This window comes from Tigriopus californicus, chromosome 2 (assembly GCF_007210705.1).
Source record: "Tigriopus californicus strain San Diego chromosome 2, Tcal_SD_v2.1, whole genome shotgun sequence".
Taxonomy (NCBI): Eukaryota; Metazoa; Arthropoda; class Copepoda; order Harpacticoida; family Harpacticidae; genus Tigriopus; species Tigriopus californicus.
This window is the reverse complement of record NC_081441.1, coordinates 2,763,152-2,783,398: the sequence shown is the minus strand read 5'-3', so window position 1 is coordinate 2,783,398 and position 20,247 is coordinate 2,763,152. Positions and strand designations below refer to the sequence as shown.

At 39.2% G+C, this 20,247-nt stretch overlaps 3 protein-coding genes across 3 annotated transcripts; all 3 read left to right on the top strand.

Annotated features, from left to right (window-relative positions):
* Positions 1 to 4,506: 4,506 nt before the first annotated feature.
* Positions 4,507 to 7,761, top strand: LOC131876851 (cellular retinoic acid-binding protein 2-like). The gene is made up of 2 exons (XM_059222358.1): positions 4,507 to 4,956; positions 7,280 to 7,761. Exons 1-2 carry the CDS (start codon positions 4,715 to 4,717, stop codon positions 7,521 to 7,523), a joined length of 486 nt encoding a protein of 161 aa, XP_059078341.1. The 5' UTR covers positions 4,507 to 4,714; the 3' UTR covers positions 7,524 to 7,761.
* Positions 7,762 to 10,022: 2,261 nt separating this feature from the next.
* On the top strand, positions 10,023 to 15,839 carry LOC131893325 (putative niacin/nicotinamide transporter NiaP). The gene is made up of 4 exons (XM_059243325.1): positions 10,023 to 10,145; positions 10,510 to 11,133; positions 11,445 to 12,428; positions 15,172 to 15,839. Exons 2-4 carry the CDS (start codon positions 10,967 to 10,969, stop codon positions 15,749 to 15,751), a joined length of 1,731 nt encoding a protein of 576 aa, XP_059099308.1. The 5' UTR covers positions 10,023 to 10,145; positions 10,510 to 10,966; the 3' UTR covers positions 15,752 to 15,839.
* A 31-nt stretch (positions 15,840 to 15,870) lies between these two features.
* Positions 15,871 to 19,690, top strand: LOC131893326 (dynein axonemal assembly factor 1-like). The gene is made up of 7 exons (XM_059243326.1): positions 15,871 to 16,101; positions 17,599 to 17,759; positions 17,823 to 18,173; positions 18,246 to 18,428; positions 18,494 to 19,116; positions 19,178 to 19,285; positions 19,360 to 19,690. Exons 1-7 carry the CDS (start codon positions 15,997 to 15,999, stop codon positions 19,515 to 19,517), a joined length of 1,689 nt encoding a protein of 562 aa, XP_059099309.1. The 5' UTR covers positions 15,871 to 15,996; the 3' UTR covers positions 19,518 to 19,690.
* Positions 19,691 to 20,247: the final 557 nt, after the last annotated feature.

Sequence of the window (20,247 nt, the reverse complement as noted above, 5' to 3'; positions counted from 1 at the left end):
ACGAAAAAGTGTTTTCGAGTTTGCAGTACTGATGATGATCTGTCTTTGAGAACTGACGATTTGAAAGGGAAATGAGGCACTATTTATAGTGCTCCATACAAATGAGTAATGCAGCTTCCGGCATTAATCTTTTTTATCAGTGATAAGTAACGCAGACCAGAGTGCATGTTGCTTCCTGCTCCAAAGTTGTTGTCTAGTACAATTTGTCAACATTGCTGTACACCCTAATACATAAGGTGTTCCAATTAGTTATTAAGTCATTTTTCCTATTGTAATATACTTTGATATCAGTCATGTCGATACTGCAGAGTTGAGATCCCAATTTTTGACTAGTTCACAATGGAATAAGTATTCGACAATATTTTTTAAACCAATTGATATATGATAAGGACCTAAAACAAGAACAAGTGAATGGTGAATATTGCGAAATAGTTTACAGTGGCATGTGGGCACCTCTTTCTCTTATGATAGCCTCAGGTCCTGATCGAAGGCCGGTGTCACTCTGAAAATTGTTCCCTTCTCTCGGATAGTCCCACCACGTGATAACCAAAACTAATAATCAGTACTTCAAATTTGGACGAAAGGCCATGCTGGAACCTTTCTCCAGGACACCAAACGCCAAAAGTTAAGCCCATCCGAATTCAAAACTAAAACTAGGCCGCACTTTTGCTGGACAGACATTTATCCCGTTCTTAAGGCAGATTGATTACAAAAACCACCCTGGGTCGAAGGTTGTTAACCAGTTTTCTATTCATGACCTTCAACAATGGGTGAATGGTCATATTCTTCCATAAATCCTTTTTGTCGATCAGCTCTTCGTATCACAGACTTTAATCGTGGATCGCACACCCGTGGAATGAAAGAAAAAAGTGCAGCAGCTTTAGCCCTAGTGCGATCGTTGAGGGCATTAATCGACATGCTTTGCTGACTTCCCTCCTCTACTCTTCAACCACAGAGTGGATAGATGGACGGAAATTTGCGCACATGTTCAAGCACCGAACGTGTGCGCACCTCAGTCCCAAAAGCACAAGCCATCCAATCAAGAAGAGACTCCGAAACCAACGGAACACCAGCCATATCATTGCTACCCACCAAGCTCTATGTACTAGTTGCAATAGCAATTCTCTGCCTCACTGCCAAATGAGGTGTAGTTTGTCTCATCCTTTCTTGGAAGACTCTTTGAAAGGTGTCAAAGCTTGTTCAAGCTTTATCTTGCAAAGAAAAACAATTTGATTAGACTCTCAAAAAACTTAGTACTTAGGTCTTAAAGATCTGTAACAGAACCTCATGTCTAATGAAAGGAGTATTATTTGAAACAAATTACGTATATGTTGCGTAACAATTAACAGGGAGACCTTAAACTAGTCGAGCACGACCTAAATGTTGAAGTTTATCTCATGTTAAAGATATTTTTGACCAGACCACATTTTACCAATTAAGGGGCGCATGAAAATAATTCTTACCGGTTTAAATCGTCAGTTTTTATGAATGCAGGCGTTTATCGGAAGAATCAGTCTATAAATCGGAATGTGTTAGGACTAGAATCTTAAAAGAGGAAGCGACACGATTTCCTTCGCCCGCCAAGTTAGGTCATGAGTTGAATTTGGGCAATCCCTCCAGCACCAAGAAACAAGATTGCTCATGCTAGATAGTACGCAAAGGTGTAGCGTTTAATGAATAATGACCTTATTCAGGTACGATAAGGAATGTCTTTTTTATCATAATAAATGAAAGGACCTTATGAGGCAAATATGTGCATCAAGTCAATTAAAAAACATCAAATTGTTATCCATAACAATCCTTAGAAAATAAAATTAAGGGGACAACTTGTTCAAAAATAGTTCTGAAGTTAGATCAACATATCATGCTGTGAAGATATGTATGATTGAAAAGGAAGAAAAAAAGTATGATAAAGAGCTGTTAAGAGGGTAGTTAGATTAATTGAAAATCAAGGATTGGTCAACTAACTTTTTGTAGGACACCCGTCACAAATTGATGCCTCGATGAATAGGCGTATGTTTCAAAACACGTCCAACTAGACGATATTGGCTTTTATTTTATAACACAATCAAACAGAGGTACTTCTCATTGGTTGTTTGCTGGTATTTCTGAGTCATCTTGTTATGTTTGTCTAATAAGACGATTTATTTAAACACCCCATCCATTTACCTTTGGTTTTCTTTCAGATTTTTGCTGTAAGTCCTCGTGTTACTCGGGTAGCATTGAGAGCAAGTATTATTTAAATTGTACAGGGTAGCCTTAAAGTAAAGCACCTCTTTACTTTCCGTCCATAAATTTTTGCCAAGTGCTCAAATCAAGTTGTTTTTTGGTAATACCTAGCTAGTACAAGCAATTCAGGCTGTTGCTAATTTTTAAAAGCATTTCGTCAATATAAGCCATGAAAATAAACCTCTTTTCATTGTCGACCTCCTTTATCTTTTCATTTACTTTTCTTTAATATTCGTAGAGCACACTGAAATACTGCTAATCCGGTAGCATCTTTCAGGCCAGATTTGAGCCAGTTTTTAACAAGTATTCCAGATCAATCATACATTGAAAGGCTGGCTCGGTCTGCCAAGTCAAAGTCGTTGGCTGACCAAATATCATATAAAGTTGAAGTGGTAACAAATCAATGAACTATAATGTTTCAATTGAATAGTACTGGGATTATATTCCGAGGAGCGGTTAGGAAAGCCTGTGAAAATAGACCTCTGGAAAAGACATATTGTTCAAACGTAGAGCATGTCTATTCTGGGTTTGAGTGGCATTTCTAGAGTAAAATCCATATTTTCATAACAAGAAGACAAATTTGCATGAAATTACGTCTGGATGTTTCCAAAACCCATTTCCACAATCAATATCATTACCCAAAAGATATGGGCCTCTTTTGTTAAGAGCACTTTTTGCTACCCAGCAATTGTGCTTTAAAGCTTAAAAGCCATTTTAAGCATACTTACATCCCAAGTTTCAGGCAGGTAACATGAATGGTGATTAAAAGGTAATTTTTCGGAAATTGTTTCAACTACCAAATTCTCAACACCAGCATTTATGCGTAACTTCCTTAGAATGGTTTAATGGTCACAGAAAGGAACATTTCTTGCTAGTGTACCTGGTTAGTACACAAGCCCAGTACCACTTTTTTGATAAAATAAAGATACTTTGATTATTTTTTAAATTTGAAATCCAAATTAAACGGTTTCGTGAGAGTGAAACATATCATAGCGCGCAAAACGCCCTATTTTCAAGGGAGAGCAAAATCATCCGTCCAATGTCACTTATGAACTTCGCGAATTAGACAGAGAGGCTTGACAGGACAGCTGACATTACCATCATTCATATTCAATCGAGCGATTTCTTGTTGTAGAGGGGCTGAAGTGAACCACTAATACTCATCCATTTCTTGCCATAAAAAATGACGAAAATGGTTTGAATAGTATTAGGATTACATTCCGCTCTCGCAATCGTACGGATAGATTATGCGAGCGACCATAACAATATATCAGGCATCAAACTTTGATTGAGAAAGTCTCAATTATTTGGATTATTTCACCACTTTGTCGAAAAACTTCCCACCAAGACGTTGAAAGAATTTTCAAACAACTATATCGGCTTTTAATACACACCCGAATTCCGAAAAGCATGTCTTACATTATGTATTTTCTATGAAAAATATTCAGCAGTATGATCAGAAAATTTGTGTCATTTCCTTACCATTCTTCCATGGAGCTCTTGTTGCCTTGGGCAAATTCGATTCGAAGCAAAATCGCTTTAAGGCCACTCATTCCTAAAAATCTGCATCTAGCATGTTTTGGCTCCAAATTATGATTAGTGATTGGTAAAGTTGCACTTGAATTTGGAAGCCAATAGTCTATTTCAATGATTGTTTTCAGCACCTTGAATGCATCAAAAAGTAGGTTTGCCTTAAGGTTAAAGTAAAATGAGGAAACCCAAGTAAAAAAACATTACTTACTAGGAAGAAAGGTAGTGCAGAGTAGAGCTGTGCATCTAATCTGACAGGGTCTCTGAATCAGATTCCAAGTGATTTTTTTGTAATCCAAATACAAATGCGAGACATTTCTTTCTATTTGTTTTTTCGCTCAATCCTAAGCTGAATCCGAACTTTGTTCATCAATCCAATCCGACGCACAACTCTAATACAGAGGCCATACAACAATGAAGGCAAAGTTGAAAATGTAAAATTGAAAATTCACACCCTTTTCTTCCAGCTCCAATTAGGATCGAATGAAACATTTCCAAAAAAGAATGCCACGTCTTGTGCAAAAGCATCACCATTTGGTTTTCGGGGTTTTAAAAAAAAAAAGATAGACGGTTTTCAAGTTAAGATTGGGTTGGAAATGATGTTGGGTTTTGGCAAATCCCCAACAGTCCACTTTTCGACTGGTTCTTGAAATTATCTGTACAATCCTTATGAAATGTCGAATGTCGGTCAAGTTTGATCTGATACAAACAAATCAATGGCTCATCATTCTCTAAAATCGCTATCCATCTATTTAATCTCCTTGGGAGACCCTAATCCAATTCAAACGTATCCCTTATCGCAAAGAGATAAAAGCGTGTCGTTCGATCATTAGCGATATTTTGTCCATTTTCTTTTATTGGCCAATTGACGTCGACAACTTTGTCAATATTGCAAGTTCTTTTATGACAGGCAGAGCATTTTTTCACTTCCTCAACTCAAAGAAACCAATTGGATATGGCTTCCCACAAAGTGTCCAACGTCTCCCACGATCACCAATTGTTCCAGGGGATATTCAAGCTCCAGAAGATGGACAATTGGGCCGAGTACCTTAGAAGTATTGGACAGAGTGAGGCCAAAACCAAAGTGTCTCTCAAAATGGATTACTACAACTCAATTGTGGTGAAAAGCTCGGGGAAATGGATCCTAAGCACATACGTCAAAATGCCTCATGAACCAGCTGCAGAGAGTAAAACAAGGTAATTTAAACCCGTTCGAGGGTATCACTATATCGTTCATCAGAAGGCTCGGACAAAATATGTCGAATTTTTGGCCCAAATCTGTCATTTTCATGTTGCTTAAAACAACCCAAATATGTTGATTTTATGTTAACAGACCGAAACGTTTTTGATTGTTTCTGCCCCGTTTATTTTTCCTAGCATAAAAACTAGGCCGGCCAAAACTTGCAGATATATATGGCTTTTATTGACGGCAAATTTGCATAAAGAATCAAACAAATTTACACAAAAAATTGCGAATAAACTTTTCAATACATAGGCAACAACACGTTCGAGTGGGTGGGGTATTTTTGCCTTCCATATCAAGCAACACATAGATGAAAAGGAATATTACATTATAATATCTTCAAGCACCGGTAATTGAACCAGCTATCTCTACGAAGCAGATTCTTACCATGTCCATGCTGGCTCCTGATTAGTAGACCTTAAAAAACCAGTTGCCATTTTGGCCGAACTTTTTTGTTAGTTGGGAAAAAATGAGAAAAAGTAGGAAATTATGCGAAAAAGTTGAAAGAATACAAATAATAGTAAGTGGGAAAAAGTCGAGAAAAAACGAAAAAAAAAAAGAATTTGAGAATGAACGAAAAATGGTGACGAATTGCAAAAACGTTGCTACCATGGCCACAAGGTCATTGTTAGTCCTACTTATTGTCTTTTTCTGCTGCCAAATTCTAGGAAAACAATTGCATATGCTGGGTGATCTATTGAGCTTCTTTATTTCATGGACAAGATATTGAATGTTCTTTATTACAATGCTTGACATTAGGACACATTTTAAGTGATTCCGATCTTATGGTAGAGTAGTATACAATTGATTCTTTTCAAGAGTCTAGTGCAATTGCTTAGGGCACTTTTGCTCACTTAATGATTAGATTTGTGTCCGATTTGATCCACAACTGGATAAAGTCTTTGTTCTCAGAAGTCATGGTTCTCTTTGTTACGTATCATCACAGGAAGAAAAGGAAAAAAAGGTCAAAAAAGGAACATGACAAGAATATTTCTTTGGGCCCCAAAATCCTAAAATATGTAAAAATATCTTTTAGGTTAAACATTTTTGGTCTGACTCTATTCATCCGTTATTAGATATACACTAATATATGTACGTTGACTACTGACACGATTGGAACAATAGCTTGTTTTCTGACTCTTTCTGATACTCACTCAATACCTAAACTAACTTACAAAGCGGTAACTTTGAAACGTTTCAGCCAAGAGAATCTTTCGCCACTGTTGGTTTTTAGGAAATCAAAATTGAAGCAAATATTGAAGTTCACTTACTCGTACAAGATAAACTGGCTTCCGTTCGCCCATGCTCATTGTGTCTCTTAAAACACTTCTTACTCTCAAATTTTACTCTCTTTTCTGCATGGGTGAGCAACAACTATTGCGTTATTATTTGTTAAACCGTTTACAGCTCTATTTTGGAATTTTTGCCCTGTCAATTTAGTTCTTGTCATCAGGCTATTTAAACGGCGAATCACTCATCTTGCACCATATTTTTACAACCCATTTATTTATGATTAGCTTTAACGAGCCTTTAATAAAGCATCATTATCAATATTAGGTAGCCATCGAAGTATATTCGAGCTAGAATATCCCAAAGTTCCTAACCAACTCTCAAAAATCCGTTGACAAACGGTTTGTGATGAAAAAAAAAAACCTTTTCAGAAGCGAGGAATTTTTGACAGGAAGCTTAGTTCAGGAATAGAAAGAACAATAAGATAAGATCGAAATTGATTGAGGGGAAAAAATACTTGTTTTTAGAAGCAGGGCTTTGAACCTTTCAAGCCTTTTAGCTTTTGTATTGTTGTGAAGAGATAATTGTACTATTTTGTCATTGATTTGGGACCCTGGTCAAAGTTTGACAGCCTTTATGAACTGAAGGGTAGCAATGTCGGACTCATTAGCCAAAAATAAGGCTGTTCAAAGCATACAAATGAAATCCCCAGCACCTCAAAATTAAAGGAACTTTTACCATTTGAAAAATAATAAAAGAAAGCTTATTATCTGATCCACCAACGAATTCGAGTTCTACTAGCCCTCCTGGAAAGTGGGGTTGATCAGGAATTTTGGTCAAGAACTTGTCCCATTCTGACTCGAAAATAAATTGTTCTCATTGATTTGTCATTCTGAAAAATGAACGTGGTCAGTTCAAACGCGTAAAGGCACAATAGCAAGTAATAGCCCAAAGTTACAAACCAATACAGGTACGAAAACACTTTAATAGAAAAGAAGATAACTATTACCTTTGATGTCCCCCCCCCTCTCTACCTACTATTTGCAGCTTCTATTTGGATGACGAATTTGAGGAGAGTGTGCTTGATGGACGCGCCTGTTTGGTCAAGTTCAAATTGGAGGATGGCAACAAACTAGTGGCTGAACAACGATGTTGCACGGATGAATCCCAAAGCTCCACGATCATCCGAGAGTTTCTCCCTGATCGTATGAATGTCATTTGCATTTGTGGGCAAGTTCAAGCCACTGGCGTGTACGTGCGATGTTCTCCAGAGGAGCTGCATCATATCTAAGCTGAATAGGCCTCCTGCGAAGTTGGCAACCGACCCAAAAAAAGATTGCCAAAGGGTCTCCACCGTGTCAGACCCGCTTGTATTTCGTCCTCTACCTCAAACAGTTTGCTAGGAATCTTGGAGCCTCCTTAGGGACATGCCACCATTTCAGAGATATTGTATTGGTTTGTTAGCTTCGATATCATGGTGTAGCTTTCCGTTCTTTGTTGATTTAATAAAGAAACACTTCTTCTTGCCACTCATCCTTACACTCCATTTACCGATTCAGCCATCTTCAGAGAGAAAAGAGCAAATTAATCGTTTTGTTCGGACACATTCCTAGACGTTCAACACGAGACAAGAAGTGGGCGTGGGCAGAGTCGCATATTTGTATCATCGTTGTCCACTTTATCTGATTAGTGAATATATTGATATCGGTGGCAATATCACATGGGAATGGAAAGGAAGGAAAGATAAATGACGCTAAAAGAGCGTTAAATTCTGAGACGACGATCAAAGTTTTTCAAGCTTCTAGAGAAAACATAAAAGATGGCTTGGTTTTTGGTTTGCGTGCCTTTGCCTAAGGCCTACCAAGTCACGAGGAACGCTCTGTTGTGCTGATACGACTCAAATCTATTACGTAACATAGAGTTAGGAAGTCAAGAGAACTCATGCATGGATGTTGTGAGAGACCTGACATGAAAGCTTGTGATTTAATTTAGAAGTTTGATATTGGTCACACTGAACACCCTACTTTTGAAGAGCATCATTTGTTTGGGGCCGTGATCGCTGTGATGCATAAAAAGAGAGACAGAGGAGGACACGGAAGGCTTAATGGATGATTGCTCTGCACATGCCAACACAGGATTTATATTGGCATATCTTAAAGACCAGTTCTTAAAAAACTAATCTATTATCTCAGCACACTTTTTTTCGTTGTTTGGCAATTATGAAAATCAATTTGAGATGTGTACTCTTTGTTTACCATTTGGTACTACAACGTTAACGAGTTACAAGCTCTCTAGACAACGAACTCTTTTGTGATCCGATGGTAGCAAAAAGCTCTCAAGTATTTTTAGCTCGGACAAGCCAACCCTGATTGCTGCGAATTATGACCTGGACCTGGGGTCATGAAAGACAAGCAATTAAACGAAAGACGAAACAACCCACCTTATGCTCTAACCGGTTTTCTTCCCAATGCCTCGGTTCACCTATTTCGGACATTGGAACCGTCCAACTTCTGCAATTTTTGCTCAACGGAAGAACATATTTTGTTGGAGTCTACTCATTACTGAACAGAAGTGGACCGGTCCAACTCGTTGCTGTCAAACTTTCATTTTTTCCTTCCAATCAGTTTCGTGAAATAGCGTGCATTAGTAAAACCAACGAAGGTCATATCCAGAGGATTCGCCTTCTGGTTTCTGTTCCAAAATGAAAACGGACGGGTGAGATGGAAAGTTGGTTCTGGATTTTTCGTTTTTAATGTTTGTTTTACTTTTTTAGCAGTTTTCAGCACAATGTTTTGCCTTTTAAAAGCCACTACGCCTGATCATCGAAATATTTACATAATTGAAGAACATCAACTCAGTATCCAACATTCAAAAGTTTGCTTGAGTCGAAGAGTGATTTAGCGTATATCATCATAACGATTTGTTATTTTGATGCATATAGCTCTCAGCTTGAGTTTCGCACATCGTTTTTGGGCATGATAACTCCATTTTTCATATCATATTACGGTAAATTCAACAAAACTCTGAAACCCATGCCCATTTAACCCGCTCCGGGAGGGACTATGGCGTCTTTTTTTCAAACTCTTATTTAGGACTATTTTTTAATGCGAATAGCTAGTTGCATTAAATGTTACTGATAAATGTTTTTCCTCCCATATTATACAAATAAATCACAAGGACAAGCACGGTCTGCCAACTCAAACTTGTTGATAGACCAAATATCTAACAAAGTTTAAAAGGTAAAAAATGGACGAAATGTGACGTTCCATCTTGATAGTGCTAGGGATTACATTCCCTGTGGCGGTTAGAAAAGCCCGTGAAAATCCAAACTGAAAAAAAGAGGAAAAACATCTATCTTTAGGCAGACAGCATCAAACTTCATTTGTGGGCTCTCTCCTAATCTGTTTTGGAACATGCCCCGAGGTTTCAGTGTCAATAGCTGATGGTTGATGGGGCATATTTTGAAAGACCTGAACGAAGGCCTAAACCGCAAATTGGCATTTGATACGTTGTGATCAACTGTCGGGGCCAAGACACCATTTGTTACGGAGTACAAGGAATTTCAAATAGTTGTGCCGTCTGGTTCAAACGCGCCATAACCCTTATTTACGTTCAGGAAAATCTCTATCTACCGAGGTGATAAACAAAGCAAATGGAGCTTACATTCCAGGTCTAGCCTCTCCAGAGTATCAACAAAGCATGGCTAAAGACCAAGTGTTAGACCAGCCACACATTGTTGGACGCCACCATCATTATTACACTCCAACCGGATTGAGCCTCTTGGCTCCGGTAGAGACATCGACCGACATGTGGAGAGTGTGTCGCCGAAATAGTGCGCCAAAAAGGCACGCCTTCACCATCACCGAGAGTCGACGCCATCCTTTGGCATTGGCGCCCTTCCAGTGAAAGACAGGTATCATGGGTACTAAAACCAGCTTAGAGACACTTGATACGAAACATGTCGGTACATTTTCAAGCTCCAATGCCTTTGCATATTCAGGAGACATTTTACTCATAGGGTTTGAGATTTCAAACGTGCACAAAAACACTTGGCCATTTCCTAAAGATAATGAACATATTTTGACTTTGCTATAATATGGACGGATTGAAAGAATAACACGTGCCTTGACCAATATGGGGGAAGTGGCAGGTTGGATGGCCAGTCCTGTGAAGGCTGGTTGGCTTTTCTAAACTAGTTTCAATCTAGCATACAATTTCCAAGTATTGACGGGAATTCCCAAATAATGAACTCGGTCACATGTCATACATCCTTCCAGGGGTAAAACACAAAATTTGCCAACAATGGATTTATACCTGCTCTGGTCGGCGACTTGTTGCGTATTATATGGGATTTTGGTTGGAACTTCGAAGTCGTGCCCTCTCAGAGTGTGTTAGGCCTAGTTGATCCGGCACACACGATCACACACACACGCTCTCTCACTCTGCCACTCACTTGGGTTTCGGATTGTCTCAGTGTTCAGTTGACTTTGGCGAGTCAAATCCGATCTCATCGACCATGCACCAAATCTCAGCTTGATTTAAGATCATAAAATGTGAGTTCATTTGGAGAAGTGGAATACTTACGCCACCTAGGAATCAGTGATGGTGTCCATTCGGTGTTGGACAAAGTGATATCCCCATTATTAAGGTGTTTTTAACCCAATATAATTAGCTCATGATGGGCAAACGTTGACTTTTTTTGGCTGGAGATTTCCAACAAAAAAATAAGAGATCATGACGGCAGATGTGGAAAATTGTGGTTCTCGATCCACGGATCCGAACCATTGGCGGAATCTGCCTATCCGAGAGATGACTTTGTCATTGGTGTTAGTGATACCATGTCTTGCTCACATTTTCGCCATACCATTTATGCTGTACCGAAGTGCAGGCATTGTTGCAAGGTGAGTCCAAAGAATACAAATGTTTGACTCCACATCTATCCAGTCATCGTCAAAGGAAAATAGCCCCCCTCGTCTTTGAAACAGAAATGACGTTTTCGTGACGTTGTTCAACCTATTGCATCCCAATTTTTTAAATCAGAACCTTGGAGCTCGGGATTTCCCCAGGTTACTAAGCCTATTTCAGCTACTGCACCTCTTTTGCTTTGCCCTTGTTCTTGACGACAGAGACGACTTTTCAAGAGTCCGATTGACGAGATTGAGTGAGGATTACATGACTCAGACATTGATGTATTCCTTTGCTTTGTTTCTAGCTACAACGGCTCCAATAATGCTCGGCCCTTGCACATAGGCCTCGTCAATAGCACATCATTGCCTCCGGAAATTGCTAATGAAGACAGGGACATCTTTGCCACTTGGCCTATGGACGATTACACATCCAAGGCTCAGAAGAGGCGGGAAAGCAAATTGCTGTTCTTTGCGAACATGGGTTTGGGCAGCATGATTGCGGGTTTGCTATCGGATCTGATGGGACGGAAGTCGATATGCAATATCATGATAGCCCTGACCATTGTGGCCGGGTTTCTAACCACTGGGGCCCCGACCCTGGGGATATTCCAGTTTCTATGGTGCCTAATTGCCCTAGGCACATTTGGAACTTACACCGCCACCTATGTTAGAGTGGTGGAAATGCTCCCTGATAAAGTACGGACCCCATTGCATTTATTTGTTTTCGGTCTCTCTTGGACTGCGGGTCGCGCTGTTGGACTGACTGTGGCATGGTTGACCAAGGATTGGATGTGGATCATGCACTGGCTATCCATTTGGATCTTGGTCACCCTCCTCATGTTCTACATGATCCCGTGGAAGTTCAAGATCAGTGAAGGACGCAGGGCCTCTAAAGACACCATCTGGCAAGTGTTCTCGCACAAACGATATTTGTACCGACTCGTCATTCTCTGTTTGAACTGGTTTTTCTTGGGATACATCATCTACACAATCAACCTGAGTGCCAATCGTCTCGTGTCGCACAATATCTACGTTGAGATGAGCTTTAAAGGAGTCATGGACTTTCTGTCCATGTCTTTAACCGTTTTCACAACCTTCAAGTACAAATGCACTCTCCCGTTGTACTCCAGTTTCATGTTCTTGTCTGGAGTGTGCTATCTCATCATGTCACCCTTTGGAAATGTTGGACAGGTCGGACAGGCCATGGTGCATCTCATCAACTTCATCAGTGGAGGCAGCTTCGGTATCCTCTGGATTACCACCGCCTACAATTTCCCAAGGAGTTTTAGGTAGGTGTTCCAACGTGGATTGTGTTTTGGAAGCTGAAAAATCCCAGAAAGAACAAATAGCTGAAAGAACTAGTCTGGTCAACCAACGCCTTGGCATTTTAACGATTAGAAAATTAAGAAATAGAGCGTTCGAGTACTTAAATGGATGGAAGAAAGTAACCAATTTCTTGTTAACAAAGGTCTTGCCTTTTTGTTGTCAATTTTTCCACGAGAAGATTGTTATCGTTAGAGAACGGATGCCCTAGGTTTAGCGCACTTCTCATCGATCTTCTTGATCCAACTTCTTTCCTTATGAGATGGGTTTTAGAAAACGGTAAAACTAGAGAACCGAAATGTTGAGACGCGCAAGGTTGAGTTCTCGCGAACAAATCCAATTTTCTGATAGGCTGTCATTTATTGAAAAATAGATCAAAGATTTCAGAAACTCTCAAGCCATTTCCAAATACATCTCAGACAAAGTTATTACAAGAAGTTCAGGTTTGAGATGGTTTGTGGCAGATATAATGCTGAACAGATTTACTCTACCAATCCCACTTGTCTAGAGTGTTATATTTGATTATGTTTTTTCCACTTGGTTTTTACAGCCTCTAAAAGACGCTATAGGGATTGTAAGCCTCAGTAGAATCAAAATGAAATCTTATAATTTCCTATTTGTTAACACTAAAACTTGATGTGAGAGTCTGTCAACTCAAACTGGTTGGCAGGTCGGATTTCGCCTCAAATGTAGGGATGATGTGGAATGCTTTTTTTCAAATTGGTCCAAATCTGACCTGAAAGATGCTACAGGAACAAATAAAATGTACATAATCCCCACAAATATGTGAGTGGAGCAAATTGAATAATGAAGGAGCCCAAGGAAGAAGAAAGGTGGACTTCATTGTTTGAACTAGCCTGGATTCATGAGGGCTTGAAGGTGCTCACAAAACGTGCATTTAGCCTCTGCAGTCACTACGATTTACCCTAAAACCTGGGTTGGGACAAAACTCATGAATGCCTTTGAAAAGATATAGAATCAGATGACAATGTATAAGCCCTTGTTCGATCTCAGGCTAACCAAGTTCAAGCTTTCTTGCGGTATTCAAATTACAGCATGAGCTGTTGTTTTAACACCTTAAATGGGCACACCTGCAGTCATTCCCACATTCCCAAGGGTGAGGTAATAATTAATGCTGGCTGTAACAACAAAGTGAGAATATCCCTCAATAGGGACACCCAAAATCAGATAGCAGGACAAGCAAGAGCGCTAACCTCTGACTTTGTAACAAACAAACAAACAAACAAACAAAGAATTAGATAATTTTTTTTACAAATATTGTACAGTCCCAGCCTCTCTAGTCTCTCTCAAAACAAAAGCTCTCTCACATTGTAATGTTCCTAGTGAAACAACTTTGGACTTATTTGACCTTTTGCAAACCTGCTGAAATAATGGGGGAGTACCACGTGATTTTGTGAAGGCACATTTTGAGATGTGACTGTGATATTTTGCCCACTTGCATTTTAAAATATTCATTCACAGACCAATGGTACTCCCTCATAAAAGCCCAAATAGGCAAAACATCTTCAAGATGTGGACGTAAAATATACAAAACTACTTTGAATATGAACCAAAATTGGATGATAGACATTATTAAAAGAAGGCTTATACACTTTTAATTTTGATATTCTTTATCAGACCTTACTAACCCCTGATGTCAATCATGCATTTCAACAGACAGACCTGATAGAAATGTACTTTAACTAAACATCTTGAAAAGGTCATAATATTTTATAAATTTTGATACAAAATCTTTATGAGTTGTTAGAATCCGCCACTTATTGAAAAGACCAATTAGACAATCTCAAAAGATGTAGACTAGACCAAAAGGGAGCTACTTTTGAGTTGTTAGGTGTCAAGTTCCCACATCTAGGTACAAAGAATAATGTTCAATCACTACTCAGTTATTCTAGAGCTTTAATAATTTGGAAAGTTGGAGTAAGAGAAGAATTAGAGAGTGACAAAAATAAAGGCTACTATAAAACATGCCTCAATCCATGAATCAATTACTGAATTACTTGCCTCCAAGGTAACAATGAGTAGTAACCTTCAGATATATATATATATTCAATGGAGTTGAGCACCTTGAGCATCAATTCAAGACATGTTTGGAGGCTCTTTAATTCTTCTGACCATTTCCTCAGCTAAGTGGCGCCCCTGGGCAAACCTGACTCTTCTCTGCAATCAGGGTCTCTTAGTAAAACCAACAACATGAAACTATAGAAGATCATTGTGACGAAATTTTCAATTTATCAAAAAGTCGAACTGTTACATACTAAACTATTCTCTAAATACTTTATTTTGCGTATCACGATAGTCCTTACTGCATCAGCCATTTTAATGACGTGAACTCAACAACGCATCGCCAGAGCGAAAATGAAAAACGGCAACCTGCAAGTTGGAATTGAAACCTTCAGCTTTGAACGATTAATTATATTATTCCTCAACTGAACTCCGCACTCTTACGCAGAATCTTTGACAGGTTCTTTTTTTATTTCGAGATTATCCCCCCAATCTTGTTTCGGTTGAAAAGGCTCGATCCTGACACTCCTATCAAGTAAACGATTTTTTTTTCTAAATCTTTTACCTCTCATGCGTGTGAAAACATGTTCAACCTTCAGAGTAACATCACTTGACTACATCTCATTTTATATACTTGATAGCCGTGCTCTTTTCTACTTAGCCTTATTTTATCTCATTCAATTTCAGAGGGACAGCAGTGGGTATATGCTCAATATTTGCTCGGATTGGAGCTGCCAGTGGAGTTTACATATTGGAAACCGTGGGCGCCGCGCAACCAGTTGCCCTCTCAGTAACTATTGGCGTTCTAGTTATCATTGTAACAGGATCCATGGTCCTCATATTGCCAGAGAGGAGCCAGAAACCTTTGCTGGAGACCATTCAAAGTGAGGATGACGAGATTCGAGCGGAAAAAGAGGCAGCGGCAGCGGCAGCGGCAGCGGCATCTGCCTCCCAAGAACAACCTCCCAATCCAATTGATACCAGTGGCAATTCCGTACCTCCTACTCGCGAAAGCACGCCAAGGCTCTCCTTGATTGTGCCAGATTCTGGCACACCTGAGCCCGGAGTTCCAATGACCAAATTGGAACCCAAGCCTTCCCAAGAGAATGACACTATTATGGAGTCTAGTGATGACGAGGAAACTGACATGCCTCGTACTGATGACGACAGTGGTCAGGAAACGCGAGATCGAGATTCAATGTTCTCTGCTCATGATGACTCCTCCAGTGTCCAATCCCTGGCCACACCAACATTGCCTAAAAGGTGAAGAATGTGTACAAACAATTGCTCAAAGAATGTTATAACTATAATGAATGGGTAACTATAAAGTCAATAAACAAGCAGAGCATAAATCATTTCAAGTATTTTTATCTAGTAAGAGGTTCCGTGAATAGAGGACTCTTAGATCTCCGTGGATGGATATTGATTAAACTTTAATGCTCGATGACTTATACGCTCACATTGGTTTTGCAATCAAATCGCTCGTGAAGGCGAATCCTATCAATTAAAAACATGATTGGAAATGATAGCTCCTTGCTTCACTCTCCAAATTCTCATATTCCTCAACAACTTATGAGAAAGGTGCCTCAGCATGTCATTACCAGGGAGTTTCTTCAGGTAATTGGTATCACAAAACATGGAGAATGAAGTTCGTTTTGTATTGAGACCCCTGTATTCTTTTTGTATGCCCATTTCTACTTCACCCTCTTAAAAGTCTAAGGGCATTATGGAATATATACTCGTAAGAACTAAGGATTTGTTGAAAAAAATCATTTAAAAACGTGGATTGACATTAATGTATTCAAAGGGTTTTTCATGAATAACACATGAATTCATCACTTAACGAGAACATCAAAATAAAACGCTGAGGGTAATGTTGCAGATAAACAGGAAGCAAGGACGACATCTTCATAAATTTTTGTTCCTCAGAAGAAGCCTTTTGTACTTTAATGCTGGTTGGGGCTTTGCACCATCCGTGGAGGTCTCAATCTAACCTCAATTTGTACCGTTGTCCATGCACCACCATCCTTGGAGTCAAGAAAATAAGTGAAGTCGAGGTTGATTGCTGATTGTGTAAAACATGAGCATATACAAATTTTGTGTTAGGTGAGGGGATAATTAAAACTATGGCATATTTTCCTGTTTGTGCGTTTGGTTTATAGTTTGCTCAACGTGTTATCTGATGATGGGTGTCCCAATGAAGAGATATTTATTTCTGCACCGTCATGCCAGCTAACATGAATTATGGAGATGTTCAGACAAGTTCTGGCAGATTCGTTGGTTCGTTCTAACACGTTTTTGAGTGGCTGACCCTTCTTTCACGGAACCATGAGAAAAGGTCAGCTTTGTTAAAACTACGAGGGCGACTCCAGTATAGATGAGACTAGGCCTATAACTTTAAAATGAAAAAAAAGAACGAATGATGTCGGCTGTCGACTTCAACGACATAAAGAAGGTTGTACGTAGACGCGTTATTTTGCTTTGACTGCAGAAGTGAAATTTGAGGAAGAAAAAGATTTATCCCCCAAGCTCATCCATAGTCTGGAGTGGAAAGCTCAAACATTTTCATGCCACGACAGGATGAGAAGGTGTGATAAAAATGTCAAACCAAGTGTTACATTGTAGCTTAATTCAACTAAAACTTAATTTTGTTCAAGGAGGATGAATTTCAGTTGAAATAAGCCAAAATGTGAGAATTGTATTGAATTTTGGGGGAAATGCCTAAAACCGGTTCATGATATTCGCAAATATATAATTCATGAGTAATGAAGAATTCAACGCGACAAGTTGAGTAATTGCTTGACCATTGCATCAAATGTCAAGTGCCTAATCTAAAAAAGCACAGTGAATTTTGATGCTATTACATGAAATTCCAGTACACTTTTTTGGTGTCTGAACCTTACTGTAATGTTATGTATTTGTTGCACACAAGACAAGGTATCGTATAAAAAGAAAGGAATATGCTTTGGAGAGGAGCGAATGAAGAGGGAGAGAAGTCATAAGGGGAAGTCATTGATGACCAAACAATAATACAATATATAACGTACTGCTACATTTTTCAGCTTTAACGGTTGTTTAAACATTGGAAAATGTGTTATTCTTTTTACATATTAGCAACACTGCCGCCAAAACGGTCTTTACATGACCCCTCATCTGAACGACGTCCTCTACCTTCACCACAAAGGATTCTCTCAAATATGCAATTTGGAGCAATATACTGGCTTGAAGACACTCTGGCTAGAAAACAACTCCATCAAAAACATCGAGAACTTGGGGTAAAAGGTTTCTCGGTTCCCACAAAAAGACCCCTTTGTCCTTCTAATCCAGCTACATTTCAGGCACTTGACTCAACTGAGGTGCTTGTTCCTTCAGAACAACAAGATTGACCAAATTGCCAACCTCGATCAACTTCAACTTCTTTCCAACTTGAACTTGGACGCAAATTCTATCTCAAAAGTAGAGAATCTGAACTGCCTTCCCAATCTTCACACCCTTAGTTTGTCTCGTAATAAATTGCGGTTTGCTCAAGATATCGATGAGCTTAAATTTTGCGCTGAATTGTCCGTGCTCGATTTGTCTTACAACGCCTTAGAGGACCATGGTGTTCTGGAGATTCTCAGTGAGATGAAGAGCTTGAAAGTGCTCTCCATGATGGGAAATCCCATCGTGAGTAAAACTAAAGATTACAGGTACTCCGTGAAAGAGCAAATTTTCTTTTTTTCTTCGGTTTTTATATCACGATCCAATGGATCCAATTACAGACGAACAATGATTTATCAATGCAAGAGTCTGACCTACTTGGATCAACGGCCAATCCGTGATCAAGATCGATTGCTTGTGGAGGCCTGGAAATCGGGAGGTTTGGAAGCAGAAAGAGCTCTTAAAGAACAATTTGTGGCCAAGGAACATGAACGAATGCATCAAAGTGTCCTTAACTTGATGAGGTCTCAATGGTTGATTGGTCCATATTAGAATTGAATCCCTGGTCACTGTTCCTTTCATTTTTTAGGATAAGAAATGCGAATCTAGCCAAGCGAGGGATCGATTCCAGTGACGAAGCCCAATTGAAGGCTGTGGAAGATCGAGGTCGACAAATCCTCGAGGAAGTGAAGAAGAACCTCACGGGATCGGAAATGGAAAGTCGGGACAACACTCTCCTGGATCCTCTTCTTCAATCCATCAACTTGTGCATGGAACATGAGGAACAAGGTCTTCCTTTACTACCAGATCCAGACGTCCTTAGGGACGCCATGAAGCATTCATCCGGACCAATCCGCCAGTACATGGAAAACAAGGGCAGGAGTGCCACAGAAGAACTTGTCCAAAGCGAGCCAGAGCCCACTCAAGACCAAATATTGTTGAGTTCTCTCCATGATTTTGCCCAAATAGAGTATCCATTGGTTGAAAAGGAAACTGGTTCATTGGAAACGATGGATCCAACGATAGCTGAGGAAGGACCTTATCTTGAGATTGAGGCAAATTGTTCGGATAGTGATGCTCTCAAAATGGATCAAGAGGCTGTAACAATGGAACAAGTTGCAAAGGGAATGAGCTTGGAGGAACAATTGGATGTGATTCAATTGGAATCTCTGGACCCTAATCAAGCTCTCGAGGGGAGATGTCCCATCACAGGTGAATGATCAATGCAATTTATCATGATATAATCAACAATCCTTTGGTTGCGTATACCTAGGAGTAAAGAAATTTTTGGACGAGGTGACGACTCTTGACATAACTGAAACGAAGAGTGTGGAAAAAGTAACCATCGATATCGTGCAAGAAATTCAACGATTAGATCCAGGTAGAAAAAGTGTTTTAATTAAAATCACATTAAAGATGCGTGGTTTTTATATCGTACTTTCGACTATATTTCAGGCAATATTTCCGGGAAACGTCACGAAGAGACAATTACATCCTCACCTAAATCACATGAGGAAAGACGTGAGGCCATCAACCGTCTCATTGGAGAGCTGTCCAAGTCATGTCCAAGTCCTCCGAAGCAGTCTCAATCGTTCACTGAAGAGTTAGATTAACAAAACCGCTCAAGAAATATGCTTTGTCAATGTAGCCTCAAACTCACTAATAGGTCCTAAGTTACATGGCAGTTAGCTATCTGTGCATATTCAAGAGCAATCAATGAGACAAATTGCTAATAAAAATGGACTAGTTTTGAAAAAAGGCGAGATATTGAATAAAAGAAGTTCAATTCTTTTCACTATTACTGAAAATAAATAATTATGATATGGATCATAAAATAGAGCAAAAGAAAAATGATAAATGATAAAAAACATGAGTGGATTTAACGAAAAAGACACAAGCGTCTTGCTATTTTTGGTATCGCTTTCTATTTTTTGTTAGGTATATGTCACTTAATTCTTAAAAAGATGCTGCATACAAACTGAAACTTAAGCTCTTTATCGAGTAAATTTGCTTAATGGCGCAAGGTTTTGCCAAGTGCGTAATTGCAAATAAGATATAATCGTCTTTTGGTCAATCGATTATTTAATTGCTTGATACTCTCAGGTGCGTAAGTATCTGCTACATATTTTGTTTTTCATCTTGACACGAATAAGTCTCAATTGAAACGTCTGACGAAATCGATCAAATAACAAAATTATCTGTTGGCTTAAGTACGATTGCTCCAAATTTCCCAACTCTTCACATTTAAATCCATGACTTAAGGCACAGGTTTGTTTCTTTTTCAATTGAGCTTTTTGTGTCACAGTTACAAACCTTCAACAATCATTAGTCGAGGCTAGGAAA

Bases quoted from the DNA above. Each gene is read 5' to 3' on its own strand.
- LOC131876851 (XM_059222358.1), top strand. From the start codon at position 4,715: ATGGCTTCCCACAAAGTGTCCAACGTCTCCCACGATCACCAATTGTTC. The intron at 4,957-7,279 runs GTAATTTAAACC...TACTATTTGCAG, and splicing joins GCTGCAGAGAGTAAAACAAG to CTTCTATTTGGATGACGAAT.
- LOC131893326 (XM_059243326.1), top strand. From the start codon at position 15,997: ATGATTGGAAATGATAGCTCCTTGCTTCACTCTCCAAATTCTCATATT. The intron at 18,174-18,245 runs GTACTCCGTGAA...ATCCAATTACAG, and splicing joins AGTAAAACTAAAGATTACAG to ACGAACAATGATTTATCAAT. The intron at 19,286-19,359 runs GTAGAAAAAGTG...ACTATATTTCAG, and splicing joins AATTCAACGATTAGATCCAG to GCAATATTTCCGGGAAACGT.
- LOC131893325 (XM_059243325.1), top strand. From the start codon at position 10,967: ATGACGGCAGATGTGGAAAATTGTGGTTCTCGATCCACGGATCCGAAC. The intron at 11,134-11,444 runs GTGAGTCCAAAG...CTTTGTTTCTAG, and splicing joins AGTGCAGGCATTGTTGCAAG to CTACAACGGCTCCAATAATG. The intron at 12,429-15,171 runs GTAGGTGTTCCA...ATTCAATTTCAG, and splicing joins AATTTCCCAAGGAGTTTTAG to AGGGACAGCAGTGGGTATAT.